The sequence below is a fragment of the Muntiacus reevesi genome, chromosome 3, assembly GCF_963930625.1.
Source record: "Muntiacus reevesi chromosome 3, mMunRee1.1, whole genome shotgun sequence".
Taxonomy (NCBI): Eukaryota; Metazoa; Chordata; class Mammalia; order Artiodactyla; family Cervidae; genus Muntiacus; species Muntiacus reevesi.
Genome location: NC_089251.1, coordinates 172,873,511 through 172,901,443, shown reverse-complemented (window position 1 = coordinate 172,901,443; position 27,933 = coordinate 172,873,511). Strand labels below are relative to the sequence as shown.

At 41.0% G+C, this 27,933-nt stretch overlaps 1 protein-coding gene across 2 annotated transcripts in view; it reads right to left on the bottom strand.

Moving 5' to 3' along the window:
- The window catches only part of PPIL4 (peptidylprolyl isomerase like 4), a 52,055-nt gene extending 24,313 nt beyond the window's left edge, over positions 1-27,742 (bottom strand). The window contains exons 1-7 of one of the 2 annotated variants that reach the window (XM_065931165.1): positions 27,276-27,742; positions 7,822-7,889; positions 7,672-7,736; positions 7,270-7,387; positions 6,483-6,625; positions 5,630-5,726; positions 4,748-4,864 (exon numbers count right to left, since the gene is read on the bottom strand). In XM_065931165.1, coding sequence (XP_065787237.1) covers positions 4,748-4,864; positions 5,630-5,726; positions 6,483-6,625; positions 7,270-7,387; positions 7,672-7,736; positions 7,822-7,889; positions 27,276-27,399 — 732 coding nt within the window. In that variant the 5' untranslated portion in view covers positions 27,400-27,742. Of the gene's footprint in view, positions 1-4,747; positions 4,865-5,629; positions 5,727-6,482; positions 6,626-7,269; positions 7,388-7,671; positions 7,737-7,821; positions 7,890-13,223; positions 13,353-27,275 lie in introns of those variants that run through there. The other variant, XM_065931166.1, reaches the window with a different exon arrangement.
- Between the last annotated feature and the right edge of the window lie 191 nt (positions 27,743-27,933).

The following is a 27,933-nucleotide window of genomic DNA, read 5'->3' as shown; positions in this document are numbered from 1 at the left end:
CTTCCTGGCAGTAACAGTAACAGGCTGTCTACTGGCTTTAAACTCCCAGTTTTATCTCTATTTTTTCTTTTTTCAAGTACTTGATCTATTTTTTAAAGAATTTACAAAAAGTATATCTAAATTAAGTAGCATGAAAATAAAAAGACCCCATGATGCCAACCAGCCTAAGAACTACCAGTAAAATGTTCCCTGATTCCATTATCCTTCTTCCTCTCTCACCACAAATGAGCCTTCGATTTTCATTCCTGGCCATTCCCTTACAGATTTAGTTTTACCACATAGGTATATATCCCTAACATAGTGTTTAGTTTTGCTTGTTTTTAAACTTTTGAAACATTATTACATTGAATCTAGCCTTTTAAGTAAATAATGCCCAATTCTCTTCCACAGTATTGTGCAGTATGGAACACCAATTCCTGGATACAGTTTTGAGCTTTTTAACCTCACATTATCATCTTCTACTTCAGGCAAACCAAAGTCAACTTCATAGTCAACTACCACAATGAACCAAGCAAACCACATTCTGCTGAAGAACTCGAGAGGGTGACAGTAAGATAAAACCATGATTTAATGATGGTGTTGTTTTCATTGTGAAAAAAATATATTTACCATGAGCCTTTAGATGGGGAAACAATATTCCTTCATACATATATTAAAAAATTCTCAGAGATGAGTTCAGGCAAGATTATCATGTGACATGTCTTCTCTTGGATAAACACACTTTAAAAAAGGTGGGGGGGAGGGACTTCCCTCGTGGTCCAGTAGCTAAGATACTGTGCTCCCAACACAGTGGGTAAAGGTTTGACCCTGGTCAGGGAAAATACTTGCCATGTTCAGTTCAGTTCAGTCACTCAGTCATGTCTGACTCTTGACAACCCCATGGACTACAGCACGCCAGGCTTCCCTGTCCTTCACCAACTCCTGGAGCTTGCTCAAACTCAAGTCCATTGAGCTATTGATGTCAGCCAACCAATTCATCCTGTCATCCCCTTCTCCTCGTGCCTTAAATCTTTCCCAGCATCAGGGTCTTATCCAATGAGTCAGTTCTTCACATCAGGTGGCCAACCAAACTATTGCAGCTTCATCATCAATCCTTCCAATTCAGAACTGATTTCCTTTAGGATTGACTGGTTTGATCTCCTTGCAACCCAAGGGATTCTCAAGAGTCTTCTCCAACACCACAATTCAAAAGCATCAATTCTTCAGCACTCAGCTTTCTTTATGGTCCAGCTCTCACATCCATACATGACTAATGAAAAAACCATAGCTTTGACTAGACGGACCTCTGTTGGCAAATTAATGTCTCTGCTTTTTTAATACGCTATCTAGGTTTGTCATAGATTTTCTTCCAAGGAGAAAGCATCTTTTAATTTCATTGCTATAGCCACCAACTGCAGTGATTTTGGAGCCCAAGAAAATTAAGTCTCTCACTGTTTCCATTGTTTCTCCATCTATTTGCCATGAAGTGATGGGACCGGATGCCATAATCTTAATTTTTTGAATGCTGAATTTTAAGCCAGCTTTTTCACTCTCCTCTTTCACTTTTATCAAGAGGCTCATCAGTTCTTCACTTTCTCCCATAAGAGTGGTAACATCTGCATATCTGAGGTTATTGATATTTCTCCCAGCAACCTTGATTGCCGCTTGTGCTACACCCATTCCGGCATTTCACATGACATACTCTAAATATAAGCTAAATAAGCAAGGTGACAATATACAGCCTTGACGAACTCCTTTCCCAATTTGGAACCAGTCCGTTGTTCCATGCCCAGTTCTAACTGTTGCTTCTTGACCTGCTTACAGATTTCTCAGGAGGCAGGTCAGGTGGTCTTGTATTCCCATCTCTTTCAGAATTTTCCACAGCTTGTTGTGATCCACATAGTCAAAGGCTTTAACATAGTCAAAGAAGCAGATGTTCTTCTGGAACTCTCTTGCTTTTTTGATGATCCAACAGATGTTGGCAATTTGATCTCTGGTTCATCTGCCTTTTCTAAATCCAGCGTGAACATCTGGAAGTTCTCAGTTCACATGCTGTTGAAGCCTCGCTTGAAGAATTTTGAGCATTACTCTGCTAGCACTGAGATGAGTGCAGTTGTGTGGTAGTTTGAACATTCTTGGCATTGCCTTTCTTTGGACTGGAATGAAAACTGACCTTTTCCATCCAGTCCAGGGTCCACTGCTGAGTTTTCCAAATTTTCTGGCATATTGAGTGCAGCACTTTCACAGCATCATCTTTTAGGATTGGAAATAGCTCAACTGGAATTCCAGCACCTCCATTAGCTTTGTCCGCAGTGATGCTTCCTAAGGCCCACTTGACTTTGCATTCCAGGATGTCTGGCTCTAGGTGAGTGATCACACCATTGTGGTTATATGGATCATGAAGATCTTTTTTGTATAGCTCTGCGTATTCTTGTCACCTCTTCTTAATATCTTCTGCTTCTGTCAGGTCCATGCTATTTGTCCTTTCTTGTGCCCATCTTTGCATGAAATGTTCCCTTGTTATCTCTAATTTTCTTGAAGAGATCTCTAGTCTTTCCCATTCTATTATTTTCCTCTATCTCTTTGCATGGATCACTGAGGAAGGCTTTCTTATTTCTCCTTGCTATTCTTTGGAACTCTGCCTTCAAACAGATATATCTTTCCTTTTCACTTTGCCTTTCACTTCTCTTTTCTCAGTTATTTATAAGGCCTCCTCATACAATTTAAGTCTGAATTTCACAATAAGGAGTTTATGATCTGAGCCACAGTCAGTTCCCAATCTTGTTTTCGCTGACCGTATATAGTTTCTCCATCTTTGGCTGCAAAGAAACAAACTGATTTCAGTATTGACCATCTAGTGATATCCGTGTGCAGAGTTGTCTCCTGTGTTGTTGCAAGAGGGTGTTTGCTCTGACCAGCGCGTTCTCTTGGCAAAACTCTGTTAGCCTTTGATCTGCTTCATATTTTACTTCAAGGTCAAACTTGCCTGTTACTCCAGGTATATCTTGAGTTCCTACTTTTGCATTCCAGTCCCCTATGATGAAAAGGACATCTTTTTTTGATGTTAGTTGTAGAAAGTCTTATAGGTCTTCATAGAACCGTTCAACTTCAGCTTCCTCAGCATTAGTGGTTGGGGCATAGACTTCGATTACTATGATAATGGTTTGCCTTGGAAATGAACAAGAGATCATTCTGTCGTTTTTGAGATTGTGTCCAAGTACTGCATTTCGGACTCTTTTGTTGAATATGATGGCTACTCTATTTCTTCTAAGGGATTCTTGCCCACAGTAGTAGATACAATAGTCACCTGAATTAAATTCACCCATTCCTGTCCATTTCAGTTCACTAATTCCTAAAATATCAATGTTCATTCTTGCCATCCTGTTTGACCACTTTAAATTTACCCTGATTCATAGACCTAACATTCCAGGTTCCTAAGCAATATTGTTCTTTACAGCATCTGACTTGACTTCCTATCACCAGTCACATCCACCACTGGGCACTGTTTTTGCTTTGGCTCAGCCTCTTCATTCTTTCTGGAGCTATTTTTCCACTCTTCTCCAGAAGCATACTGGGTACCTACTGACCTGAGGAGTTCATCTTTCAGTGTCACATGTTTTTTCCTTTTCATACTGTTCATGGGATTCTCAACGCAAGAATACTCAAGTGGTTTGCCATTCCCTTCTCCATTGGATCATGTTTTGTCAGAACTCTCCACCATGACCTGTCAATTTTGGCTGGCCCTACATGGCATGGCTCATAGTTTCACTTGCTGTGTGGTGTGGCCAAAAAAAAGAAAAAAAGGATGAACCTTGGTAAAAGGTATATAGAAGTTCTCTGCATTATTTTTTTTTTCCTGTAAATTTGAAATTCTCTGAAAATAAAAAAAGTTTACGGAATATGTTAAACCCTTTAATTCTGGCATAAACTTTCTATTATTTGTTGTTGAACACTCTAATGATAATCTAATGTTCACTCCCTTTTAAGTCACTTACTCTTGCTGCCAGGTGTTCAAAAGATTTTTAAGTCCATAATTTTCTTAGAGTTTGTCTTAGTGTTGACTGTTCTGGGTCAGAATTCTCAGGTAACACAGTATGTTCATTCAACTGTGCATTTTTAACTTTTTTAATTCAGTAAAGTTTTCTTGAATTATACTCTAATATTTGTTCCTTCAGACTAGTGATGCTAATACAAATTTTAAAACAGATAACGAATCTGAAAGCTCTACTATATAAAAGGTATACCTATTCCACAGAAATAAGAAATGGGAAAAAAAAGCCTAGTAGGTGAAATAACCATGTACTGAATAACTGTTCCCCAAATAATTTCATATTGCTAGTAAAAGAGAAAAGGAGTACATTTTAGAGTGTTCAATTTCTGCCCAGGTTTATTTTATCCTATAATTACTATTCTATTATTTAATCTCAATACTAGAGATATACAAAACATTATTCTCTATTATTTTTAAAATTCAGTCCAAGAAACTCTTTAAAACTGAGATAAGTATAAGCAACTGAAATCCAATTAATATTTATAAACTAGATACCCATTTCCCACTTGCTTAAAATGCATTTGACACTACACTGACAGTACAACCAAACTGCTTACTTTCATGTGTGTTATTATGTCATATCAAATTTAACCCAGAAAAGAACTCTGAGCTAAATTTTCAATATTTTAATACTATCAATAAGTCAGGAATAAACTCACAATGAGTATGTACTGAACACACTGCTGAACAACTATTTGAACAAATTAATTACTTTACCATTTCTAGTAGAATAGCTTGAGTTTTGGCCTCTTTTTCAGCCTTTATTTCTTCTACTTCTTCAGCTGACCTCCCTTTAAAATCATCAATTTCTTCATCTGCTCCAATTCGACCACTCTGTAAGGCAGAAGTTACTCATATATATATACATATATATATATAAAAAAAAATCTAAGAAACGTGAGACATTATGCTTTATTCTTAGTTTCATCAAATTTGTTAAAACATTTGTTTCACAAATGTGAAACAAACTTATAAACCTCTGAAAACTGATTTAAGCTAATTCATTAATATGGGCTAAACTAGGCTTCTAATCTGTTTTTAAATAAAAATAAACATTTATATAAGAACATTCAGTATCCAAGTAAGTGCTGAATACAGAAGATAAATGATCTTAGAAATTAAGGATTAAATCCTAACTAGAGAAATAAACTCAGCTTTGAGGAAGTCTCATTAAGCAGAAATTTATACCTTAAAAGATCTGAGGGGAAGTCTCCACTAAGTCACAGAAATTTCTGCATTCCATCCTGGCTCAAAAGTGTCCCCAGTTGAAAAGTTCCCTCACAAGCTGACAACGTAATTTAGTCTTAAAGCTATACTCTATCTAGAGTTAAGAGGTAAGAGAAACATTTTATCAAGGTATTTGTATCCAGAGCTAAGACTGTTCTGGTAGAACAGAAACTGAAGAAAGAATATTAGGGAAAAGACAAGTAGAAAAATGAGTGTCTCCATGGAAGAGAAAAAGAACTGCAAACTTTGCTTAGTATTACTGATCAAGTAAGATAATCATTCTGGAGAAATAAGTTTCAAAAAGGTAAAAAGCAAAATCTATGCAAAACATTAATATGTATGTACATTCAATCATAAGAAGACTCGACTCACATCTAGTTGTTCTCTTGTAGGTTCTGGTGATCGATCAGGAATTAATAAATCAGGAGGATCATCAAATGGATCATCTAAAATCACTGTATGATTTATCCTTATAAAATAAATCCAAGTCAAATGTTACATTCATATTTCAGAATCCATGTTTCATTTTTTAAAAATTATAACAAGTATCTTAAGTATTCCTAATGCCAAAAAAAAAAGAAAAATCCATAAGCTCTTAAATTTTATTGCACTAGGATATACTTTGAGAGTGTTATTGCTTTTGAGTGCTTGATATTATATATTAATTCTCTGCATTATGCTAAGATGTAATATGAATATCTTAGTAATCTTGTCATCTCTCTCAATAATCTGAATTTTTTAAAAAAAACTAAAAAATTAGTAATTCCTCCCAATGTAAGCAATTATAATTAGTACAGTAATGGTCTTCTCTGTTATAAAGATTCTTGCTGCTAAGTCACTTCAGTCGTGTCCGTCTCTGTGCGACCCCATAGATGGCAGCCCACCAGGCTCCCCTGTCCCTGGGATTCTCCAGGCAAGAATACTGGAGTGGGTTGCCATTTTCTTCTCCAGTGCATGAAAGCGTGAAAGTCAAGTCGCTCAGTCGTGTCCGACTCTTAGCGACCCCATGGACCACAGCCTACCAGACTCCTCCGTCCAGGGATTATCCAGGCAAGAGTACTGGAGTGGGGTACCATTGCCTTCTCCAAAAGATTCTTATTGTCTCCAATTAATTCACACTTTAGAATTATCCAAAAACCAGTCCTATGTATACCATCCCTATTATCTAGCAAACATCACATATGAAAACACTGTAGTCCATTCCAATAATAAATAGTAACCATACCTGATATCTTGATATGGTACAAAGTCCTTATCAACAAAGGTCTCATTAATTTTCTTAATTATGTCCATGCCTTCTGTCACTTCACCAAACACTGTATGAACGCCATCAAGGTAATCCAGATTCTCTCCTGTTGTAATAAGAAACTATATAAAAAGACATTTAATAAATACAAATATATACCTATATATATATAATTCAAACTGGTATTAGTTACAAAAGACTCTACATTAACTGCATTTAGTACTTGCTACTAGTATTTCTCACCCACTTGGTACTAGTACTAAGTGAAAGGCACAAAGTTTAAATATAAGATATTAATAAATACACAGATGCTTGATTGTTTAAAAAATACTTGAACAAATCAAATCTCAAGTTTTTTCACAAGTAAACTCTGCGGAAAAAAAGCATCTACTCCAATGGGAACATTGTGACAGTGAATGAAATGTGCTCAACATGACCTGTTTTGAAATAAGTAATAAATACTGCAAGGACAGGCCTTTCTGTCTCTGAATAGTGATGATCTATGAATTGTGGTTATAGATAATGCTATTTTCTTCTTTGTACTTTCTGGTGTTTTTTTTACGAGTTTCCTGTATTTTCTAAATTCCTCCCAAAGGATATGCCTTACATTCAAAAGAACAAAATAATAAGGATTTTTTTTTAACATAGGAAAAAACTGTCATTTTTAAATTCTAACAAATATCTTTGGTTGAAATTCTCTCCTTACTAGATAGTTAATTTCATGGGTGCCCTCCAGCAAAACTCATCTCCTCACGCAGTTCCTAACCTGAGATCCATGCTGATCACTGCCATTGTTCACCATGGACACAGTGCCTTTCTTCTTGTGCTTAATTCTTGGCACTTTTTCAGCCTCGAAAAAGCTTGCTTGATCACCATACAGCTGACTAAAAATACATATAATAAGGTTATAAAATATAAGTACACTCAACATGAAATACAGACATACTAGGATTATAAATAAAGGGGACTAGAGTTAGCATATAAGGTTACCATTTCTTTATAGAAATGGCACCATTATTCAGAATATTCCTTTTTTTGCTATAGACATTTATGGAACTTGGGAAAAATCTATATTTGAACCATATTTAAAAATGCAGATTGAGATACACTACTTAACATTTTTAAGAGGAATTTCTATTTTTATCCATCTGAAAATACAGAAACTTACCCAAAAACTGATTCTCCTCCACGTCCAGTCCCTGTAGGATCACCAGTCTGTATGATAAAATCCCTCTGTAATATATAGGAGACTTCGTTAATTCAGAGTTTGTTAGACAGTTCCAATAACAAAGAACATGACTAATATCTACCAACTCACCTGGACATTGTGAATAAGGCAATAATTGTAATATTTTATTTTGCACAACTTCAGGAAATTCAAGCAAGCTGAAAAAAAGTAAATACTAAATTTACCACAGCAGTTCACAAATACATTTTCAATCAAGTAAAGGCACAGCTAGTATAATTTAAGTTCTAAGCTACCATATAAAAACCTCCCCAAATGGTCAAACGTCCAAAGTCATTTTAAAAAGATAAGTAAGTTTCCCTCGTAACTTGGTTGGTAAAGAATCAGACTGCAGTGCAGGAGATTGGGGTTTGATTCATGGGTCAGGAAGATCCCCTGGCAAAGGAAACGGCAACAACCCATTCCAGTATTCTCGCCTGGAGAATCAATGGACAGAGAAGCCTAGCAGACTACAGTCCATGACGTCATGAGTCAGACACGACTTAGCAACTAAACCACCACAGCAAGCCTAGAAAAATGCAATCTATTTTAAGTTATCTTTTATTCTCTTTTTCTTTGGGTTTTTTGAGCATCTGAGCTATACAGGAAACTAAAACTTATCTGGGATAAGCAATCATCTTTTTTTTTCTATTTTGTAATTTATTTTTAATTGAAGGATAATTGCTTTACAATATTATGTTGGTTTCTGCCATGTATCAGCATGAATCAGCCATAGGTATACATATATCCCCTCCCTCTTGAAACTCCCTCCCACCTCCCAGCCCAACCCACCTCTGTAGGTTGTCACAGAGCACCAGTTAGAGCTCCCTGAGTCAGCAACCATCTATTGATGAATTGATTTTATTAAGAGAAAAAAGAAAAACTAAACAGAGCACTGTAATGGGAAAGGATCTAGCAGAGTATCTGAAAATGGGTACAGCTTATGTACATTAGATTAATCCGGGATCAAATTTTTTTACAATGATTAAATACCCCTTCACTAAAATCCATACACTCACCATGTACCTCTGGAGAAGGGAATTGTTACCCTAGTCCAGGGGATCTTCCCAACCCAGGATTGAATCCAGGTCTCCTGTACTACAGGCATATTCTTTACCGTCAGAGCCATGAGGGAAGCCCAAAGAGTACTGGAGGGGGTAGCCATTCCCTTCACAAATATCCATACACTAATCATGTACCACCTTTTTAAAATAAGTTCACTCATTTGCCCAATAAACACTGAGTATCTTCTAGGCATTTGGCACTCTGTAAGGTCAAATGCCAGTAAATCTCTGCTGTTAACAAGTTCATAGTCTAGGTGTAGAGTAACATTCTAGCAAGTTTTCAAGGCACTAAGCTAGAAACCAGACAGACAGAAAGATACATGAGGGATCCCTACCCCTCAAGGAGCTTACACTAAATGAGGGTCCTTACATCTGAACAGTTATAATACTGAGCATACCTGATAATACCATTGGTGCACTTAAATAGTATGGTTTTGTTAATAAATATGCCACAAGAATTGAAAAAAGAGATTGTTTCTGCCTGGGGAAAAGAGAAAACTTCCTGGAGGCTGAAAATAAACACTAAAAGAATTGGACTGGCAGAGAGTAGAGAGGAGCCATTTCAAGGTGGGAAGACATTGTGGAACAGCCTGCCCTCTCCAGGGGATCTTCCTGACCCAGGAATTGAACCTGTGTCTCTTGAGTGTCGTCCATTGAGGGCAGATTCTTTACCACTATACCACCTGGGAAGCCCCATTTAAGAGCTATATCAACCAATACAATACATGGTCTTTGTTTGGATCCTATTTCAAATGATGAAATATTCTTTTAAATGTTTATGAGACAGCAGATAAACATGAATGATACTAAAGAATTATTGGGGCTCCCTGGTGGCTCAGTGGTAAAGAATCTGCCTACAAATGTAGGAGACACAGGTTCAATATCTGGATTGGGAAGATCCCCTGGAAAAGGAAATGGCAACCCACTCCAGTATTCTTGCCTGGTAAATCCCATGGACAGAGGAGCCTGGCAGGCTTACAGCCCATTGGGTCACAAAAGAGTCGGACAGGACTGAACAACTAAACAACAAAGAGGAATTATTGCTTATTTCTCTAGATGTGGCCATCGCTTATGGTTATGTTATCTTTTTTAAAAAATATCTTTTGTTGTTGTTCAGTTGCTTAGTCGTGTCCGACTCTTTGTGACCCCATGGACTGCAGTACGCCAGGCTTTCCTGTCCTTCAGCGTCTCCCAGAACTTGCTCAAACTCATGTCTTGCTCAAACTCATGTCCATTGAGTCAGTGATGCCATCCAACCATCTCATCCTCTGTTGTTCCCTTCTCCTGCCTTCAATCTTTCCCAGCATCAGGGTCGGCTCTTCACATCAGCTGGCCAAAGTACTGGAGCTTCAGCTTCAGCATCAGTTTTTCCAATGAGTATACAGGGTTAACTTCCTTTAGGATGGAGTGTCTGGATCTCCTTGTAGTCCAGGGAACTCTCAAGAGTCTTTTCCAATACCACAATTCAAAAGCATCAGTTTTTCGTGGCTCAACCTTCTTTATGGTCCAACTCTCACATCCGTACATGACTACTGGAAAAACCATAGCTTTGACTATACAGACCTTTGTTGGCAAAGTAAAGCGTTAAAAAGAGTTCTGCTTTTTAATACGCTGCCTAGGTTTGTGATAGCTTTTCTTCCAAGGAACAAGCATCTTTTAATTAATTACAGATTAAATAAATGTCATGTGTTAGTCACTCAGTCATGTCCGACTCTTTGCCACCCCATGGACTGTAGCCCGCCAGGTTCCTCTGTCCATGGAATTCTCCAGGCAAGAATACTGGAGTGGATTGCCATTTCCTTCTGCAGGGGATCTTCCCAACCCAGGGATCGAACCAAGGTCTCCAGCATTGCAGGTGGATTCTTTACCATCTGAACTACCAGTGAAGCCCTTTAATGTCATGTAAAGAAATTCCCTGTCAGTGCAGTGGTTAGGACTCAGCACTTACACTTCCATGGCCTGGGGTTCAATCATTGGTCGGAGAACTAAGATCCCACAGGCTACGCGGCACAACCAAAAACAAAAAATTCAGTGGACGTGGCAAAATAAATGAAACATATATTAACAGCTGTTACATGAAGCTGATCATCAACATGGGAGAGTTCAGTCACATGACTCTACTTTTGTATATGTTTAAAGTTTTCTATAATAAAAAGTTTTTATAAAAAGGAAAAGGGAGAGAGGGAGTGAGGAAAAAAAAATAAGTCTGGATATATTTACTATAGATTGATAAGTAGTTATACATACAAATAGATATCCAATCACAACTACTTACACATTACAAATACATACAAACAGCGTGGATTTATGTTTTAAGTGTTTCCAAGCTATCGTTGCAGAAACACTGCAAAAACACACAAAAAAACATTCTGTGTTAAATAGGTGAGATAATCCTACCTCTCTTTCAGTTCCTCATAATTCTAGGGAAAAAGGCCCATTCCTTGCCAAATGCTGCTCCACATGGAGAGTGTCAAACTCAAAGAAAAACACAACCGAAAGATGAAAACTACAATTCCCTATAAGAATCTGTGAACCCCTGGATCCTGTCATGCTCAAAGCTTACCCCCAGTGAAAGTGAAAGTCACTCATTCCTGTCTGACTCTGCAACACCATGGACTATACAGTCCATGGAATTCTCCAGGCCAGAATACTGGAGTGGGTTGCCTTTCCCTTCTCCAGGGGATCTTCCCAACCCAGGGATCGAACCCAGGTCTCCCACATTGCAGGCAGATTCTTTACCAGCTGAGCAACAAGGGAAGCCCAAGAATACTGGAGTGGGTAGCCTATCCCTTCTCTAGCAGTCTTCTGGACCCAGGAATCGAACTGGGGTCTCCAGCACTGCATGCGGATTCTTTACCAACTGAGCTTTGAGGGAAGCCCAAAGCTTACACCAGTAACATAAGACAATCCATTATTTTCTTTAAGGCAGTTTCAGTTGAGTTTCTATCACTTGAACAAAGAGTCTGACTACAACACATATTATCCATTACTTTGGTGTGCACCTTCAAAGTGTCAGGCGGGGCACTAGGTGCTCAAGATAGAGATAATTAAGGAATAGTCCCTGCTCTCTTAAAGTTTACATTCTTAAGAGGAGACCAAGACTTGAAAATAATTCCAGGCCAACAGGAAAATGTATAACAAAATATGTACTATGTGATTTATAAAAGACCTGAGGCAGAGCAAAAGAAACCAATCTAACTCTGCTTAGGGACACAGGGAGCTTCACAGAAGAGATCATGCTTGACCTGAGAACTGATTAACAAACAGGAAGTTTGCCAAAAGGACAATAGTGGGAGAAATGTGGGGCACAGGCATCAGTCTAAGAAAGGAACGGATGTTTCGTTGAGAGTTGCTGGGATGGGGGTGATAACTCAGTGTGGGATAAAGCTTAGCACCTCTGCAGGCACTCATGGTTACCATACTGTATAGTTTGTTTCATCTTTGACAAACTGCATTCCTTGGGGGCAGGACCCTGATTGTAACTAAACTCTCCTGTTTAGTTACAGTTTCTCCCCACTCTGAAGCATTCTCCATATTGCTGCCTATTATCGTCCTAAAACAAGTTTGTTAACGCCTCTCTCAATCCTGCTTTCAAACCCTTCAAAGATTATGGTTTTCAGTAGGGCACACAAGGCTATTCAGGACCAGACCTAACCTAAAAACCGTATATGACCAGACTCACGGTCTGCCATTTCACTGTCAAGCCACTCCGATCTACTTCCAGAAAATTCCAAGCAAACAAGAACACCCTCACTCCCACTCATTTTTAAAAGAGCGAGTTCAAGTGCTCAGCATTCTGCTTCTCCCCACCCCCAGCCAGGAAGAATTACTCCCTCCTCTGGTTTCCATGGCAACTTACACATTCTTCCACTGTATCGCTTAAGAAATTAAATGGGTTGCGGCGCCTACTTCCCCCAATGGAAAATTAGACCTTCGAGGGCAAGACGCCCATCCCACGGCTTGGCACAAAGTCTCACGTAGTGTACGATCAACGAGTGTTTGCTAAGGCTGAGCGCACACCTCCGGACAGCCCTCCCTCTACCTGGAAGGGATGCCCACACTCACTGCTCCAAGCCCTTCGTCCTTGCTGTCATCAAGATTTACTGATTACACGCTATGTTCGTCTGACTAGTAAAAAGCAGTAAAGCCACAAGAGCTATAGGCACTGAATATGCAGCCTGCATTACACACACACACACACACACAGGGATTTAATAACCACAAGCACCCGCCACCCGACTGGCCAGCACCAGAGGCGGAGAAGGGTTGCTTCTCAGAAACAAACTTTTCAACCAAGGCCCGCTGATAAACTGCGCGGTCGCGGGCACCAGAAGCTCCAGCCAGTCCACGCCGGGGACTGGGCAGAAAAGGCAAAGCGGGGGAAAGAAAAGAGCGCGGCCCGCCGAAAGGTGAGCAGGGCCGGGGCCTCACCGCGCGGCCGCTCCTCGGTGTACAGGTCGATGACGACGTCGCCCAAAGTGGTCTCCAGCAGAACCGCCATGGCGCCCGCTCCTCCTCGCAACCAGCCCCTGGGGTGACAGGCGCAGCCCTACGTCATCTACGCCACGCGTCACCCTCGACGCGACGCCTTTTGCGTCATCCCTCCGGCGACACCGCCCCCTCTGGGGGAGGTTCGTTGGGCGGGTCTGATCGGTGACAAGCCAAGCCGTCTGTGGGTTTCCGGCCCTTGCGCGGCCGTTTTGAAGACTCTTCCAAAGCCCCTGGGGACTGGCGCGGAAGGCTGTCACTCAAAGTGGCTTCTGTGAAGGGTCTGTGGTCCATTTTGTGTTCATCTCAAAAATGACGCGAACCTTTCTTTAATGCTCCGTAGGCCCTCTGTTTCGTCGCTCGAAGGCGAATGTGGGGCGCCACCTTCCCCCGCTCTGTTGGGACAACTACGCCGAGTTTCCTAGTCGGTCTCTTCTTATCGCCTCGAATCAGAAATTTTAGCCCTTAAAGGTAGGATTTGCTACTCGGAAAGACAGTTAACAGGTAGTTCTTTCCTGGCTAATTGTGTCAAGTGAAGCGAAGTAAAAGTCACTTAGTTGTGTCCGACCCCATGCAATTCTCCAGGCTGGAATACTGGAATGGGTAGCCTTTCCGTTCTCCAGGGCATTTTCCCAACCCGGGGATCGAACCCAGGCCTCTCTCATTGCTGGCGGATTCTTTACCAGCTGAGCCGCAAGGGAAGCTCAGTTGTGTCAAGGGCTGTACCTTTTACAGGTACAGCTGATGGTGGGTGCGTCCTTAGTGCAAGTAGCTAAAAATCGTAGGTTTCAGCTCATATCTCTACTGGTTTTATCAATACTCTTGATGAAATAAGAGAAAACTATTTTGAGGCAAGAGGACAATTTAAACTGAAAAAGTTTTCTCTGCTCTTTGGCCTCCTCCCTTCCCTCTAATGTGCATTGTGCAGCTGTGTTGTGCATCACCCAGACCTCCTCCCCAATGGGAAAAATACCTGCTCAAATCCTAAAGATCAGTTTTTCTCCTTCTGGTGACAACCATGTAACTCCTTAGAAGATAACATTGCTTTCTCAGTCCTGTAAGGGGTCCCCTTAAGGTTAAGGTGTGCAGACATCTGGTGAACTTTTATGTACAATGCAAGTGTATCATTTCCATCAGAGTTAATTTTTGGTACAGAACAGACTGGTAAGATGACCTGGGGAGATACTGGGTTGCATCTAAAGGAAGTTCTTAGCTTAAGTGCTTACTTAAGACCATATTAATGTAACTAGCTGTATTACTTGTATTCTGCCTATTTTACAAGGTTATTGCACCTTGTATTATCAAATGTGTGACAGAGCCACCAATAAAAATTATGATGACTAGTCAACTTGAAGTGATTGACCAAATATATAGTGCTAGAAGATCAATGCTTATAACGGAGTAACTCTAGCTATGAGAAGCAGCAACAAGAGGGAACCATTTCCTGAACCATAATAGACTAGTAAGACAGGCGGTCTAGAGATTTAGGCTACTAGGCCAAATCTAGTAGATCTGGGCTACTAGACCAAAAGTCACACTGAACTTTTGCTGTTCTTTAAACACTACTTGTGGAGGAAGGGTTCTGCCGCAGGGCCATCCCATCTTGTTGAAGCTCTTCTTTTCCAGTTATCACATGGCTCTCTTTTACCTCCTGTAGGTCTCTTCCTCATAGTCACCCCTCAGTGAGACCTTCCCTGACCGCTACAGTTCAAGTTAAACCCACAAGCATACACTTCTATTTTTCTTCATAGTACTTTTTACAATCTAACGTGCTATTTAGGAAATTTGTATGTTGTCACCAGAATGTCAGTTCCAGAGGGAAAGCCAGTTTTGTCTGTTTTGTTTACTGCTGTATCCTTAGTGACTGACTGCCTGCCACATAATAAGTGAATATTTATTAAATGAATGAATATTGGCAATTAATTAAAGAAATGCAAATTAAAATAACAATGAAATTGTTAATGGGAAAGTAAAATAATACAGTCACTTTGGAAGACAGATTGGCAGTTTCTTCCCTGTACAAAGCTAAATATAATCTTACCTTGATATCAAGAAATCACACAGTTAGGTATTTACCCAAAGAAGCTGAGACAGGTTCATGTAAAAACCATCATACAAGGGACTTTCCTGGGGTCCAGTGAAGACGGTGCTCCCAATGCAGGGGGCCTGGGTTTGATCCCTGGTCAGGAAACTAAGGATCCCTGTGCAACTAAGACCTGGCACATCCAATAAATAAATAAATCTTTTAAAACAAAAACCTGTGCACAAATGTTTATAGCAGCTTAATTCATATTTCTCAAAATTTAGAAGCAACCAAGACATTTTAAATAGGTTAATGAATATGCAAACTGGTTTAAAAAACTGGGATAAACATCCATGTAATGGAATATTATTTAAAGATCAAGAGAAATGAGTTAGCAGGCCATGAAAAGATATGGCAGACCTTAAATACATATAAGTAAGTGAAAGAAGCCAGACTGAAAAAGCTACATACTGTGTAATTTCAATCATATAACTTTTTGATAAAGGGAAATTATGTAGATAGTAGAAACATTGGTAGTTGCCAATTTTCTGGCAAATTGAGGGAGAAATGAATAGTTGAAGCACAGGGATTTTTAGGGCAGAGAAACTACTTGTATGAGTGAAAGTGAAAGTAGTTCAGTCGTATCTGACTCTGCGACCACATGGACTATATACAGTCCATGGAATTCTCCAACCTGAATACTGGAGTGAGTAGCCGTTCCCTTCTCCAGCGGATCTTCCTAACCCAGGAATCGAACCGGGGCCTCCTGCACTGCAGATGAATTCTTTACCAACTGAACTATCAGGGAAGCCCCTATGGCTGTGTTTATTACCATGTATGGGGCTTCTGCTCTCACTGGGTCTGCTCTAAACTACCACCACCCACAGCACAAGTACCAGTAGGGGCAGGGCTGAGATTTGAACCTGTGAGAGCTGATCATGGAGCCCATAAAATTACCCACTGCACTACAGCTGGTGGGGCAAGCGAAAATGAAAGTCGCTCGGTCATGTCCGACTCTTTGCAGCCCCATGGACTATACAGTCCATGGAATTCTCCAGGCCAGAATACTGAAGTGGGTAGCTTTACCTTTCTCCAGGGAATCTTCCCAACCCAGGGATCGAACCCAGGTCTCCCGCATTGCGGACAGATTCTTTACCAGCTGAGCCACAAGGGAAGCCTTCTAAACTTGCCCTGTTTCACACCTTGTGAAAGTAAATTTGTTAGCTGCTCAGTTATATCTGATTCTTTGTGACCCCACGGACTGTAGCCCACCGGGCTCCGCTGTCCATGGAATTCTCCAGGCAAGGATACTAGAGTGGGTTGCATTCCCTTCTCCAGGGGATCCTCCTGGCCCAGGGATTGAACTTGGGTCTCCTGCATTGCAGGCAGATTCTTTACCATCTGAGCCACCAGGGAAACCCCAGAGAATACTGGAGTGGATTGCCATGCCCCACTCCAGGGGATCTTGCCGACCCAGGGATCAAACCCATGTCCCTTATGCCTCATCATATTTTGTATGATGCTGTCTGTATTGGTGGGTTCCCAGGTGGCACTAGTGGTAAAGAACCCGCCTGCCAATGCAGGAGACTTAAGAGATGCAGGTTTGACTCCTGGATCAGGAAGATCCCCTGAAGGAAGAATTGGCAACCCACTCCAGTGTTCTTGCCTGGAGGAGCCTGGTGGGCTATGGCCCCTACGGTCCCAAAGGCTCTGAATGACTGAATCAACTTAACAGCAGTGTATTAGTGGATACATGACATTACGTATCAATGTTTGCAGAACTCTGTAAAACTAGGACACAAAAAGTGAACCCTATGGGCATACACACCAAAGAAACCAGATCTGAAAGAGACATGGGCACCCCAATGTTCATCGCAGCACTGTTTATAACAGCCAGTACATGGAAGCAACCTAGATGCCCATCAGCAGACGAATGGATAAGGAAGCTGTGGTACATATACACCATGGAATATTACTCAGCCATTAAAAAGAATTCATTTGAATCAGTTCTAATGAGACGGATGAAACCGGAGCCTGTTATACAGAGTGAAGTAAGCCAGAAAGATAAAGACCAATACAGTTTACTAACGCATATATATGGAATTTAGAAAGATGGTAACGATAACCCTATATGCAAAACAGAAAAAGACACAGATGTACAGAACAGACTTTTGGACTCTGTGGGAGAAGGCGAGGGTGGGATGTTTTGAGAGAACAGCATCGAAACATGTATATTATCAAGGGTGAAATGGATCACCAGCCCAGGCTGGATGCATGAGACAAGTGCTCGGGCCTGGTGCACTGGGAAGACCCAGAGGATCGGGTGGGGAGGGAGGTGGGAGAGGGGATCGCGATGGGGAACACATGTAAATCCATGGCTGATTCATGTCAATGTATGGCAAAAACCGCTACAATACCGTAAAGTAATTAGCCTCCAACTAATAAAAATAAATGAAAAAAAAAAAAAAAAAAGAACCCTAACATAAACCTATGAGCTTTAGTTAATAATAGTGTACCAGTATTGGTTCATCAGTTGTAACAAATGCACCAGACTAATTCAATATGTTAATAATAGGGGAAGCTGGGAGGTGGTGGAAAGGGTGGAGAGATCCCAACCTCTGGGATCTAGTGTCTGATGATCTGAGGTGCAGCTGATATAGTAATAATAGAAATAAAATGCACAGAAAAGGTAATGTGTTTGAATCATACTGAAACCATCCTCCACCCCTCCAATCCATGGAAAATTTTTCTTCCACAAAACCTGTCCCTAGTGCCAAAAAGGTTGGGGAACCCTGGTATATAGGAACTCCTTGTACTTTACATTCAACTTAACTTTAAACCTTAAATTGCTCTAAAAAGTGTGTATACAGAAAAAAAGATTTACCATTTTCCATCTTTTACCTTAAGTGATTCAGAAGATAAACAGTCCTAAATGTTAAATTTAAATATATAGCACTTAACATATTCTATGGCCTTATGGTTATATTTTCCATAATTACCTCTAAATATGGAGTCCCCAAAGATAGTAACCTTCCACTCCTCTCCAACCTCACTCATATAAAAATCTTAACCTTAGTGTAGCAGAATCTTTAAAATAAAAGAGGTTTCATTTATTTTTTCTTTCCAAAATCTAGTGCTTTGCTGCATTATACTGAATGATGTTTTGCCAAAGATACCTGTGATGGTTAACTTTATGTCCACTTGACTGGGCTAATGGATACCCAGATAGTTAGTAAGGTATTGTTTTTGGTGTGTCTGTGAAGCTATTTTTGGAAGAGACTGGCATTTTAATCAGCATACTGAGTAAAGAAGATTACAATCACCATTTTATTTGGGCATCATTCAATTCCTTGAGGACTAGACTAGAATAGGCAGAAAAGGCACACATTTGATCTCTCTGCTTGACCTAGGATATTCATCTTCTGCCCACAGACCATCAGCATAGCTGGTTCTTTGGCTTTCAGACTCAGTCCAAGACTTAAGACATCATTGGCCTTCCAGTTCTCAGGGCTTCGGATTTGGACTAAATTACTTCAGAGGGGGCAGTTCTTCAGACTTCTCTGGTGGCTCAGATGGTAAAGCGTCTGCCTACAATGTGGGAGACCCGGGTTCAGTCCCTGGGTTGGGAAGATCTCCTGGAGAAGGAAATGGCAACCCACTCCAGTATTCTTGCCTGGAAAATCCCATGGACGGAGAAACCTGGTAGGCTACAGTCCATGGGGTAGCAAAGAGTCGAACACACGACTGAGCAACTTGACTTTCACTTTCACTCCAGAGGCTTTCTTGGTTCCCACAGACAGAAGATCACAAGATTTCTTAGCTTCTATAAGCACACGCGCCAACTCCTATAATATCTATACCTATGCATGCATGCTAAGTCACTTCAGTCATGTTCAGCTCTTTGCAACACTATGGACTGTAGCCCACCAGTCTCCTCTGTCCATGGGATTCTCCAGGCAAGAATACTGGAGTGGGTTGCCATGCCCTCCTCCAGGGGATCTTTCCAACCCAGGGATTGAACTTGTATCTCCTATGTCTCCTGCATTGACAGACAGGTTCTTTACCACTAGCACCACCTGGGAAGCCCATCTGTACCTATAAATACCTATTATTTGGTTGCATCCGATCTTAGTTGTGGTACACAGGGTCACAGGGTCTTTCTTTGCTGTGCAGAGACTCTAATTGTGGCACAGTCTTATGTTAGTGGCTCCACAGCATGGAGGATCTTAGTTCTCCCACCAAGAATCGAACCCAAGTCCCCTTCATTGCAAGATAGATTCTTAATCACTGGACCCCTAGGGAAGTCCTCAGGAAGAAGTCTTTACTGTGGTTTACAGAGATGGGCGAGACACAAGTAGGTCTAGCATTGGCTGCTTTGAATAATTTCAGCGGACTTTGAGGTACGGACGCTATCTTTAGTTGTCTGATGCCTGCCCTAGGATGATTAGGGCAGAGAAATACTGCCTCTTGGAGTTTAGTAAAAGCCTGATGTTGTTGTTTAGTCACTAAGTCATGTCCAAACATTTTGAACACCATGGACTGTAGCCCACCAGGCTCCTCTGTCTATGGGACTTCCCAGGCAAGAATACTGGAGTGGGTTGCCATTTCCTCCTCCAGGGGATCTTCCCGACCCAGGGATCAAACCCATGTCCCGTGCATTGCAGGCGGATTCTTTACTTCTGAGCCACCAGGACCTAAAGGCCTGATAGAGGAGGTGATTTGGAGTACAGACACTGGATTGATTGGATTACATATGAAAGGCAGGCTCACAGAGGAGAAATTTACTTGCTCTAGAAATTATCCCGAAGCTTCCCTGGTGGCTCAGTGGTAAAGAGTCAGACTTAGCAACTAAACAACAGCAACACAAGTTAGCTCAGCCCTGGGAGTCTCTCTAGGGTCAGCCAGGCCCCGGACAACAAACATACAGAGAATGAGAAAATATGGTTAATACATAAAGATGATGAAGTTGCCCATCATTTTGGCATCAAATGAGGCAGAGGATGAGAAAGTGAGGCTCCTGTTTTCTAATGAATCGAATAAAGTGAAGCTTGACTCAAAAGAAGAAAACCCACTGCCAAATACTGGAAGCCCAATGAAGGCAGAGCAAAGAAATCCCGCAATCTGGCTTCTGCTTCCACATGGAGGCCCCTTCATTTCCTAAAAAATAGTCTTAAAAGGTCGAAAAAGACAAATAAAAATGGGGACTTACAGCAAAATAATACCTGCTTATCTGTGTTACTAAATGTGAAATCCCTAAATAGACTCAAAAAGATTACTACCTCCACCATTGAATTTTTCTTGCAATATTTGTCACAGATGTCCTAATTTCAAAATTGGATAGTATTTTTAAATGTTTTGGATGTTTTTATAATCTTTTATCTCCAAAATTTTTGTCAGAGTACCAATCAAATGCTCATTTACATCTCATTTAACATCCTTGGATACAGATGTCTCTGCATGTGTTCAGGTTGCTGGCATCAGTTAGCTCGGGGAGCAGACAGCAGAGCCAGTCTCTTGACTCTGGGGCCCCTCTGACTATAGTTGTGGTGGAGAAGGAAGCAAAGATCTCCCACACTTTCCTGTTTCTTTACTTCTCTCAACCCAGCTTATGTCCTTAGAAGGTCAGCTGAACAGAACATTTTGTAATCATCTCTATAAACAAACAAAAACAAGTTAAAGTATGATTTTGTTTAAAATATTTTATGACCCAATAGAATGTATTCTATTCTTTTTCCCCTGGAGAAGGGAACGGCAACCCTCTTCAGTATTCTGGCCTGGATCCATGGGGTTGCAAAGAGTTGGACACGACTGAGCAACGTATGCTTCACTGCACTTCAGAATGTACTAATTCTGTACATCAAGGTTAAAAACCATAGCTCCATCACTTACTATCCTGTGCATGCATGCTAAGTCACTTCAGTCTGACTCTTTGCAACCCTATGGACTGTGTAGCCTACCAGGCTTCTCGGTCAATGGGATTCTTCAGGCAAAAATACTGGAGTGGGTTGCCATGCCTTAGACCAGAGGATCTTCCCAACCCAGGGATCAAACCTAGGTTGCTTGCATTTTCTGCATTGGCAGGCAGATTCTTTACCACTATGCCACGTGGGAAGCCCTTATTATCCCGTAACTCATGGCAAAAGTCTTCATCTCTATACACAGAAAAGGATGATACTGTAAAAGCAGTTTTAAAACATCTTAGGGGAAAAATAAGGTAAAATGTGTGAATGGTTTTGGAGATGTAAAAGGAAGATCTTCCTTTCTTTATTTCTTTTTTATCATCTCCTGGGGGTCGTCAAGAAGTTTGAAAATGTGTGGTTGTGTAACTCTGGAAAATAATGGAGTGGAACTGTGTTGCAATAGAAATGTAGTGACTCACTCTCTCCCAGAAATTGGAAACAGACATAGATTATGTCCCAGACTTTCCTTTGGTGCCAAGACTGCTTTTGGATTACAGAAAAAGCAGAATTCAAGTTCTGATTGGGAGAAAAATAAAAATAATGGAATCAGTCATTGGAAAAGAAAACTTATTAAAGTTTGGGGTCAAAGAGTACTATCTTGCATGAGAATAAAGATGTATTTTTTATACCTCATATATAATTTGTTTTCTATGTATTAAATTTATTATTTACTTGGCTGCTTGGGTCTTAGTTGTGCCATGTGGGATCTTTAGTTGTGACATGCGGGATCTTTAGGTGCAACATGTGAACTCTTAGTTGAGTTGAGACATGGAAACTCTTATTTGCCATATGCGAACTCTGGTTAGTTGCGACATGTGGGGTCTAGTTCCCTGACCAAGGATCGAACCCCGTCCCCCTACATTGGGAGGGCAGAGACGTAGCCACTGGGTCACCAGGGAAGTCCCTGTATTAAAGTTTTTCAAGGCTATCTTCTGCTATATGAAGGATTATCTTCAAGGAACATAAAGTGTCTAACGTGCACAGAAGTAGAATGGGTTTCTATCAGCAAATTTAACCCCTTTGGAGACAAATAAATGAAAGAATAATGTCTGGTCAGGAAATGGGGTGGGCTCTGTTGGGAAATACAGACTATGTTGCTCACCTTCCCCAACTACTTTTTCTTTCAAATGTATGGATACTCATAATATTTATTCAAATTACACAAATCTACATATATCCTACATCCTGATCGTTAGATTTGATTTGTTTTTAATCTCAGTGGTCTGAAACAGAGTGAAAAGGCCAATGGTTGCCATTGGACCCCTCCAGTGGGTGAGATATCACTGCAGAAACCGTGTGCCAGTTAATATTGTTGTTGGGTATCTCATAGTAGGCAAGGAATTAGTTCAATGACTAGTTTACTCTACAACAATCTTGGCCAAAGATTTTATAGTTTACCCTAGCTAAAAACACAGGCATGGGGGGAAGGGTTGATAAAAGAGGAAGAGGATTAAGAGAGAAACCTATTTCTTTTTTGTGTCAAAAGTTTCATTAAAAAAAAAAAAAGACTTTTTTTTACTCTGTCTGAATGACAACATCTCCAAGTTCTTCTTAATCAATATACAATCTTGTTAACCTGAAAGAACTAAATTTCTTAGCATTTCTGTGTCAACCTTAAAAAATAAAACAGCCAGTTATTTTACCAGCAGAATGAGTTTATTCAGGAATAACAGAGGAACTGCAATAAGGGACATGCAAACAGAGTTTTGCCAAGAGAACACCTAGTCATAGCAAACACCCTCTTCCAACAACACAAGAGAAGACTCTACACATGGACATCGCCAGATGGTCAATACTGAAATCAGATTGATTATATTCTTTGCAGCCAAAGATGTAGAAGCTCTATACAGTCAGCAAATGGCTCAGATCATGAACTCCTTATTGCTACATTCAGACTTAAGTTGAAGAAAGTAGGGAAAACCACTAGATCATTCAGGTATGACCTAAATCAAATTCCTTATGATAATACAGTGAAAGTGACAAATAGATTCAAGGGATTAGCTCTGATAGACAAGAGTGCCTGAAGAACTATGGATGGAGATTTGTGACATTGTACAGGAGGCAGGGATCAAGAACATCCCCAAGAAAAAGAAATGCAAAAAGGCAAAATGGTTGTCTGAGGAGGCCTTACAAATAGCTGAGAAAAGAAGAGAAGCAAAAAGCAAAGGAGAAAAGGAAAGATATATCTATTTGAAGGCAGAGTTCCAAAGAATAGCAAGGAGAGATAAGAAAGCCTTCTTCAGTGATCAGCACAAAGACATAGAAGAAAACAATAGAATGGGAAAGACTAGAGATCTCCAGAAAATTAGAGATACCAAGGGAACATTTCATGCAAAGGTGAGCACAATAAAGGACAGAAATGGTCCTAACAGAAGCAGAAGATATTAAGAGGTGGGAAGAATACACAGAAGAACTATACAAGAAAGATCTTCATGACCCAGATAACCACGATGGTGTGATCACTCACCTATAGCCAGACATCCTGGCAAAGTTGAGTGGGCCTTAGGAAACATCGCTATTAACAAAGTTAGTGGAGGTGATGGAATTCCAGTTGAGCTATTTCAAATCCTAAAAGATGATGTTGTGAAAGTGCTGCACTCAATATGCCAGCAAATCTGGAAAACTCATCAGTGGCCCCTGGACTGGAAAAGGTCAGTTTTCATTTCAGTCCCAAAGAAAGGCAATGCGAAGAATGTTCAAACTACTGCACAGTTGCACTCATCTCACATGCTAGCAAGTAATGCTCAAAATTCTCCAAGCCAGACGTCAACAGTACGTGAACTGTGAATTTCCAGATCTTCAAGCTGGATTTAGAAAATGCTTTAGAGGAACCAGAGATCAAATTGCCAACATCCACTGGATCATCGAAAAAGCAAGAGAGTTCCAGAAAAACATCTACTTTTGCTTTATTAACTACACCAAAGCCTTTGATTGTGTGGATCACAATAAACTGTGGAAAATTCTTAAAGAGATAGGAATACCAGACCACCTGACCTCCCTCCTGAGAAATCTGTATGTGGGTCAAGAAGCAACAGTTAGAACTGGACATGGAACAACAGACTTGTTCCAAATCGGGAAAGGAGTACATCAAAGCCGTATATTGTCACCCTGGTTATTTAACTTATATGCAGAGTACATCATGAGAAATGCTGGGCTCAGTGAAGCACAGGCTGGAATCAATATTGCCAGGAGGAATATCAATAACCTCAGTCATGCACATGACACCACCCTTATGGCAGAAAGCAAAGAACTAGAGAGCCTCTTGATGAAAGTGAAAGAGGAGAGTGAAAAAGTTGGCTTAAAACTCAACATTCAGAAAACAAAAATCATGGCATCCAGTCCCATCATTTCATGGCTAATAGATGGGGAAACAATAGAAACAGTGACAGACTTTATTTTTGGGGGCTCCAAAGTCACTGCAGATGGTGACTGCTGCCATGAAATTAAAAGACACTTGCTTCTTGGAAGAAAAGCTATGACCAACCTAGATAGCATATTAAAAAGCAGAGATATTACTTTGCTGACAAAGGTCTGTCTAGTCAAAGCTATGATTTTTCCAGTAGTCATGTATGAATGTGAGAGTAGGACCATAAAGAAAGCTGAGCACCGAAGAATTGATGGTTTTAAACTGTGATGTTGGAGGAGACTCTTGAGAGCCCCTTGGACTGCAAGGAGATCCAACCAGGCCATCCTAAAGGAAATCAGTCCTGAATATTCATTGGAAGGACTGATGCTGAAGCTGCAATAGTTTGGCCACCTGATGTGAAGAACTGACTCCTTGGAAAAGACCCTGATGCTGGGAAAGATTGAAGGCAGGAGGAGAAGGGGATGAGATGGTTGGATGGCATCACCGATGTGATGGACATGAGTTTGAGTAAGCTCTGGGAGTTGATGATGGACAGGGAAGCGTGGCGTGCTGCAGTCCAGGGGGTCACAAAGAGTTGGACAAGACTGAGCAACTGAACTGAACTGAACTGAAACTAGGTTAAGCTGAAGACCAAAGGAGAGGGACATAGTTTTATAGAGAAAAGGGGGTTATTGGGAGGGACGGTTTTGAGTAGAAATCCATTGGAAGAGAAGTGTGAAAGTGTTAGTCACTCAATCATGTCCAACTCTTTGCAACTCCACGAACTGTAGCCTGTCAGGCTCCGCTGTCCATGAAATTCTCCAGGCAAGAATACTGCAGTGGGTTGTCATTCCCTTCTCCAGGGGATTCAGGGACTGAACCTGAATCTCCTGCATTGCAGGCAGACTCTTTACCATCTGATTCACCAGGACCTCTGGGGAGAGAGCTGGAGTTCAAACTTCTCATTGACTGAATGTGGTGGTTTCTCATTGGCAGGCTATTGCTGGGTAAGGAGAAAACCTTCCTTATGCTGGAGCAGTACAGTAAGCCTCTTCCTTTTGGAAATGCATGGTGCCTCTCTCTTCTTGTTTTGGGGTTCTGCAGCACAGGGAATGATAAGGCATGAGAGCTCCCCTGTCGGGGCTTCCGGACATCCATCATTTTATTTTATTTTTTTAAGTTGTTTTTTCTGTTATGTTTTTGGTTGTTCTGGGTGGCATGTGGGATCATAGTTCCCAACTAGGATGAACTCCGAGCCCCCTGCAATGGAAGTTTGGAGTCTTAACCACTGGGCCGCCGGAGGAGTCCCTACTTTTTTTTTTTTTAACTTATTTGCTTTTTAAAAGCTTTTATCAATTTTTCTTCCAGCTTTATTGAGATATAATTGACATATAAGTTTATGTATATGTTTAAGGTATGCAGGGCTTCCCTTGTGGCTCAGCTGGTAAAGAATCCACCTGCAATGCCGGAGACCTGGGTTTGATCCCTGGGTTGAGAAGATCCCCTGGAGAAGGGAAAGGCTACCCACTTCAGTATTCTGGCCTGAAGAGTTCCATGGGCTGTATAGTCCATGGAGTCTCAAAGAGTTGGACGTGACTGAGCAACTTTCACTTCAGTTCACTTTAAGGTATACAACATAATGAAGTTATTATCACAATAAGTTTTGTGAATATCCATCATCTCATATGTACATAAAATTAAGAAAATAGAAAAAAGTTTTCTTGTGATGAGAACTTTTAGGATTTATTTTCTTAACAATTTTCATATATTGCATAATATAACATACATCAGTGTTGCTTATATTTATCGTGTTTTACATTACATCCTAGTATTTATGTTACAACTGGATGTTTGTACCTTTTAACTGCCTTCATCCACTTCCCCCCTCCCACTGCCTCCCGGACTTTATTTTAAATAGGGTTTCTTTAATTTATTTTCACATTTGCTTTAGAGGGTTTCACCAAAGGTTTCGTTTTTTTTTAACCAAAAGTTTTTTTAACCTGAAGTGGGGAAGAAAAATCTGTCATTGTCAATTTATAGGTTAAGAAACTGACTAGAAAAGCCCTGAGAGCCCAGGTGACCCGGCTTCCAGAAGAGTGCTGCTCCCTCGCCTCTCCAGTGATCAGATGAATGTTGAACTTAATGCGCGGTTGGTCTTTTGCCTTGGCACAATAAATCCCTGGGGAACTTTAAAAACTTTGAATACCCAAGCTGCTGCCCAGACGTATTAAACAGAAACTCAGGTTCCCCGGAAGACCCCAGAAACAGCAATTTTTAAAAGTGCTCAGACAATTCCCAAGTGCAAACCAAGGTGAAAAGTCCCGATTTAATAAACCCCTCCTCTAGGTGGCGCATGAGGTAAAAAAACTCGCCTGCCAGTGCCGGAGACAGAAGAGACAGCGGTTGGATCCCTCAGTTGAGAAGATCCCCTGGAGAAGGGCACGGAAACCCACTCCAGTATTATTGCCTGGAGAACCCTCATGGAGGAAAGATCCGCGGGGGCTACATAGACGCCATAAGGAGTGAAGCGACCTAGCAGGGCACGCTAGGTGATATACCCCAAATGTGATATTTAGTTCAGTCGCTCAGTCGTGTCCGACTCTTTGCGACCCCATGGACTGGATCACGCCAGCACCACCACCCCCCCACCAACTCCCAGAGCTTACTCAAACTCATGTTCATGCAGTCGGTGATGCCATCCAACCGTCTAATCCTCTGTCGTCCCCTTGTCCTCCTGCCTTCAATCTTTCCCAGAATCAGGGTCTTTTCCAATAAGTCAGTTCTTCGCATCAAGTGGTCAAAGTATTGGGAGTTTCAGCTTCAACATCAGTCCTTCCAATGAATATTCAGGATTGATTTCCTTTAGGGTTGATTATCCAAATGTGATACGTACAAGAGTGTTCTGATAAATTACCATTATTTTCACTTTGTCAGTTCAGTTCAGTCGCTCAGTCGTGTCCGACTCTTTGCGACCCCATGAATCGCAGCACGCCAGGCCTCCGGGTCCATCACCAACTCCCGGAGTTTACTCAAACACATGTTCACTTTGTAGATATATGTAAATATATACACATAGAGACATACTGATGTACACATACAGTATATACTAAATCAAAAACAACGGCAAGGAGAATGTTTACACTCATTCAGGTGAGGAAATTCTCCTCAAATCAGAGAGCGGGTCTAATGACGAAATCGGACCTTCTGTGACTTGACCCCGCCCCCGAACGTCGTGCTGTGGCCTAGAGCCTTAGACCCGGGGCTGATCTCGGACTTCCGGGTCCCGCCCCGCCCTCGCCCCGCCCTCGCCCCGCCCTCCCCTCG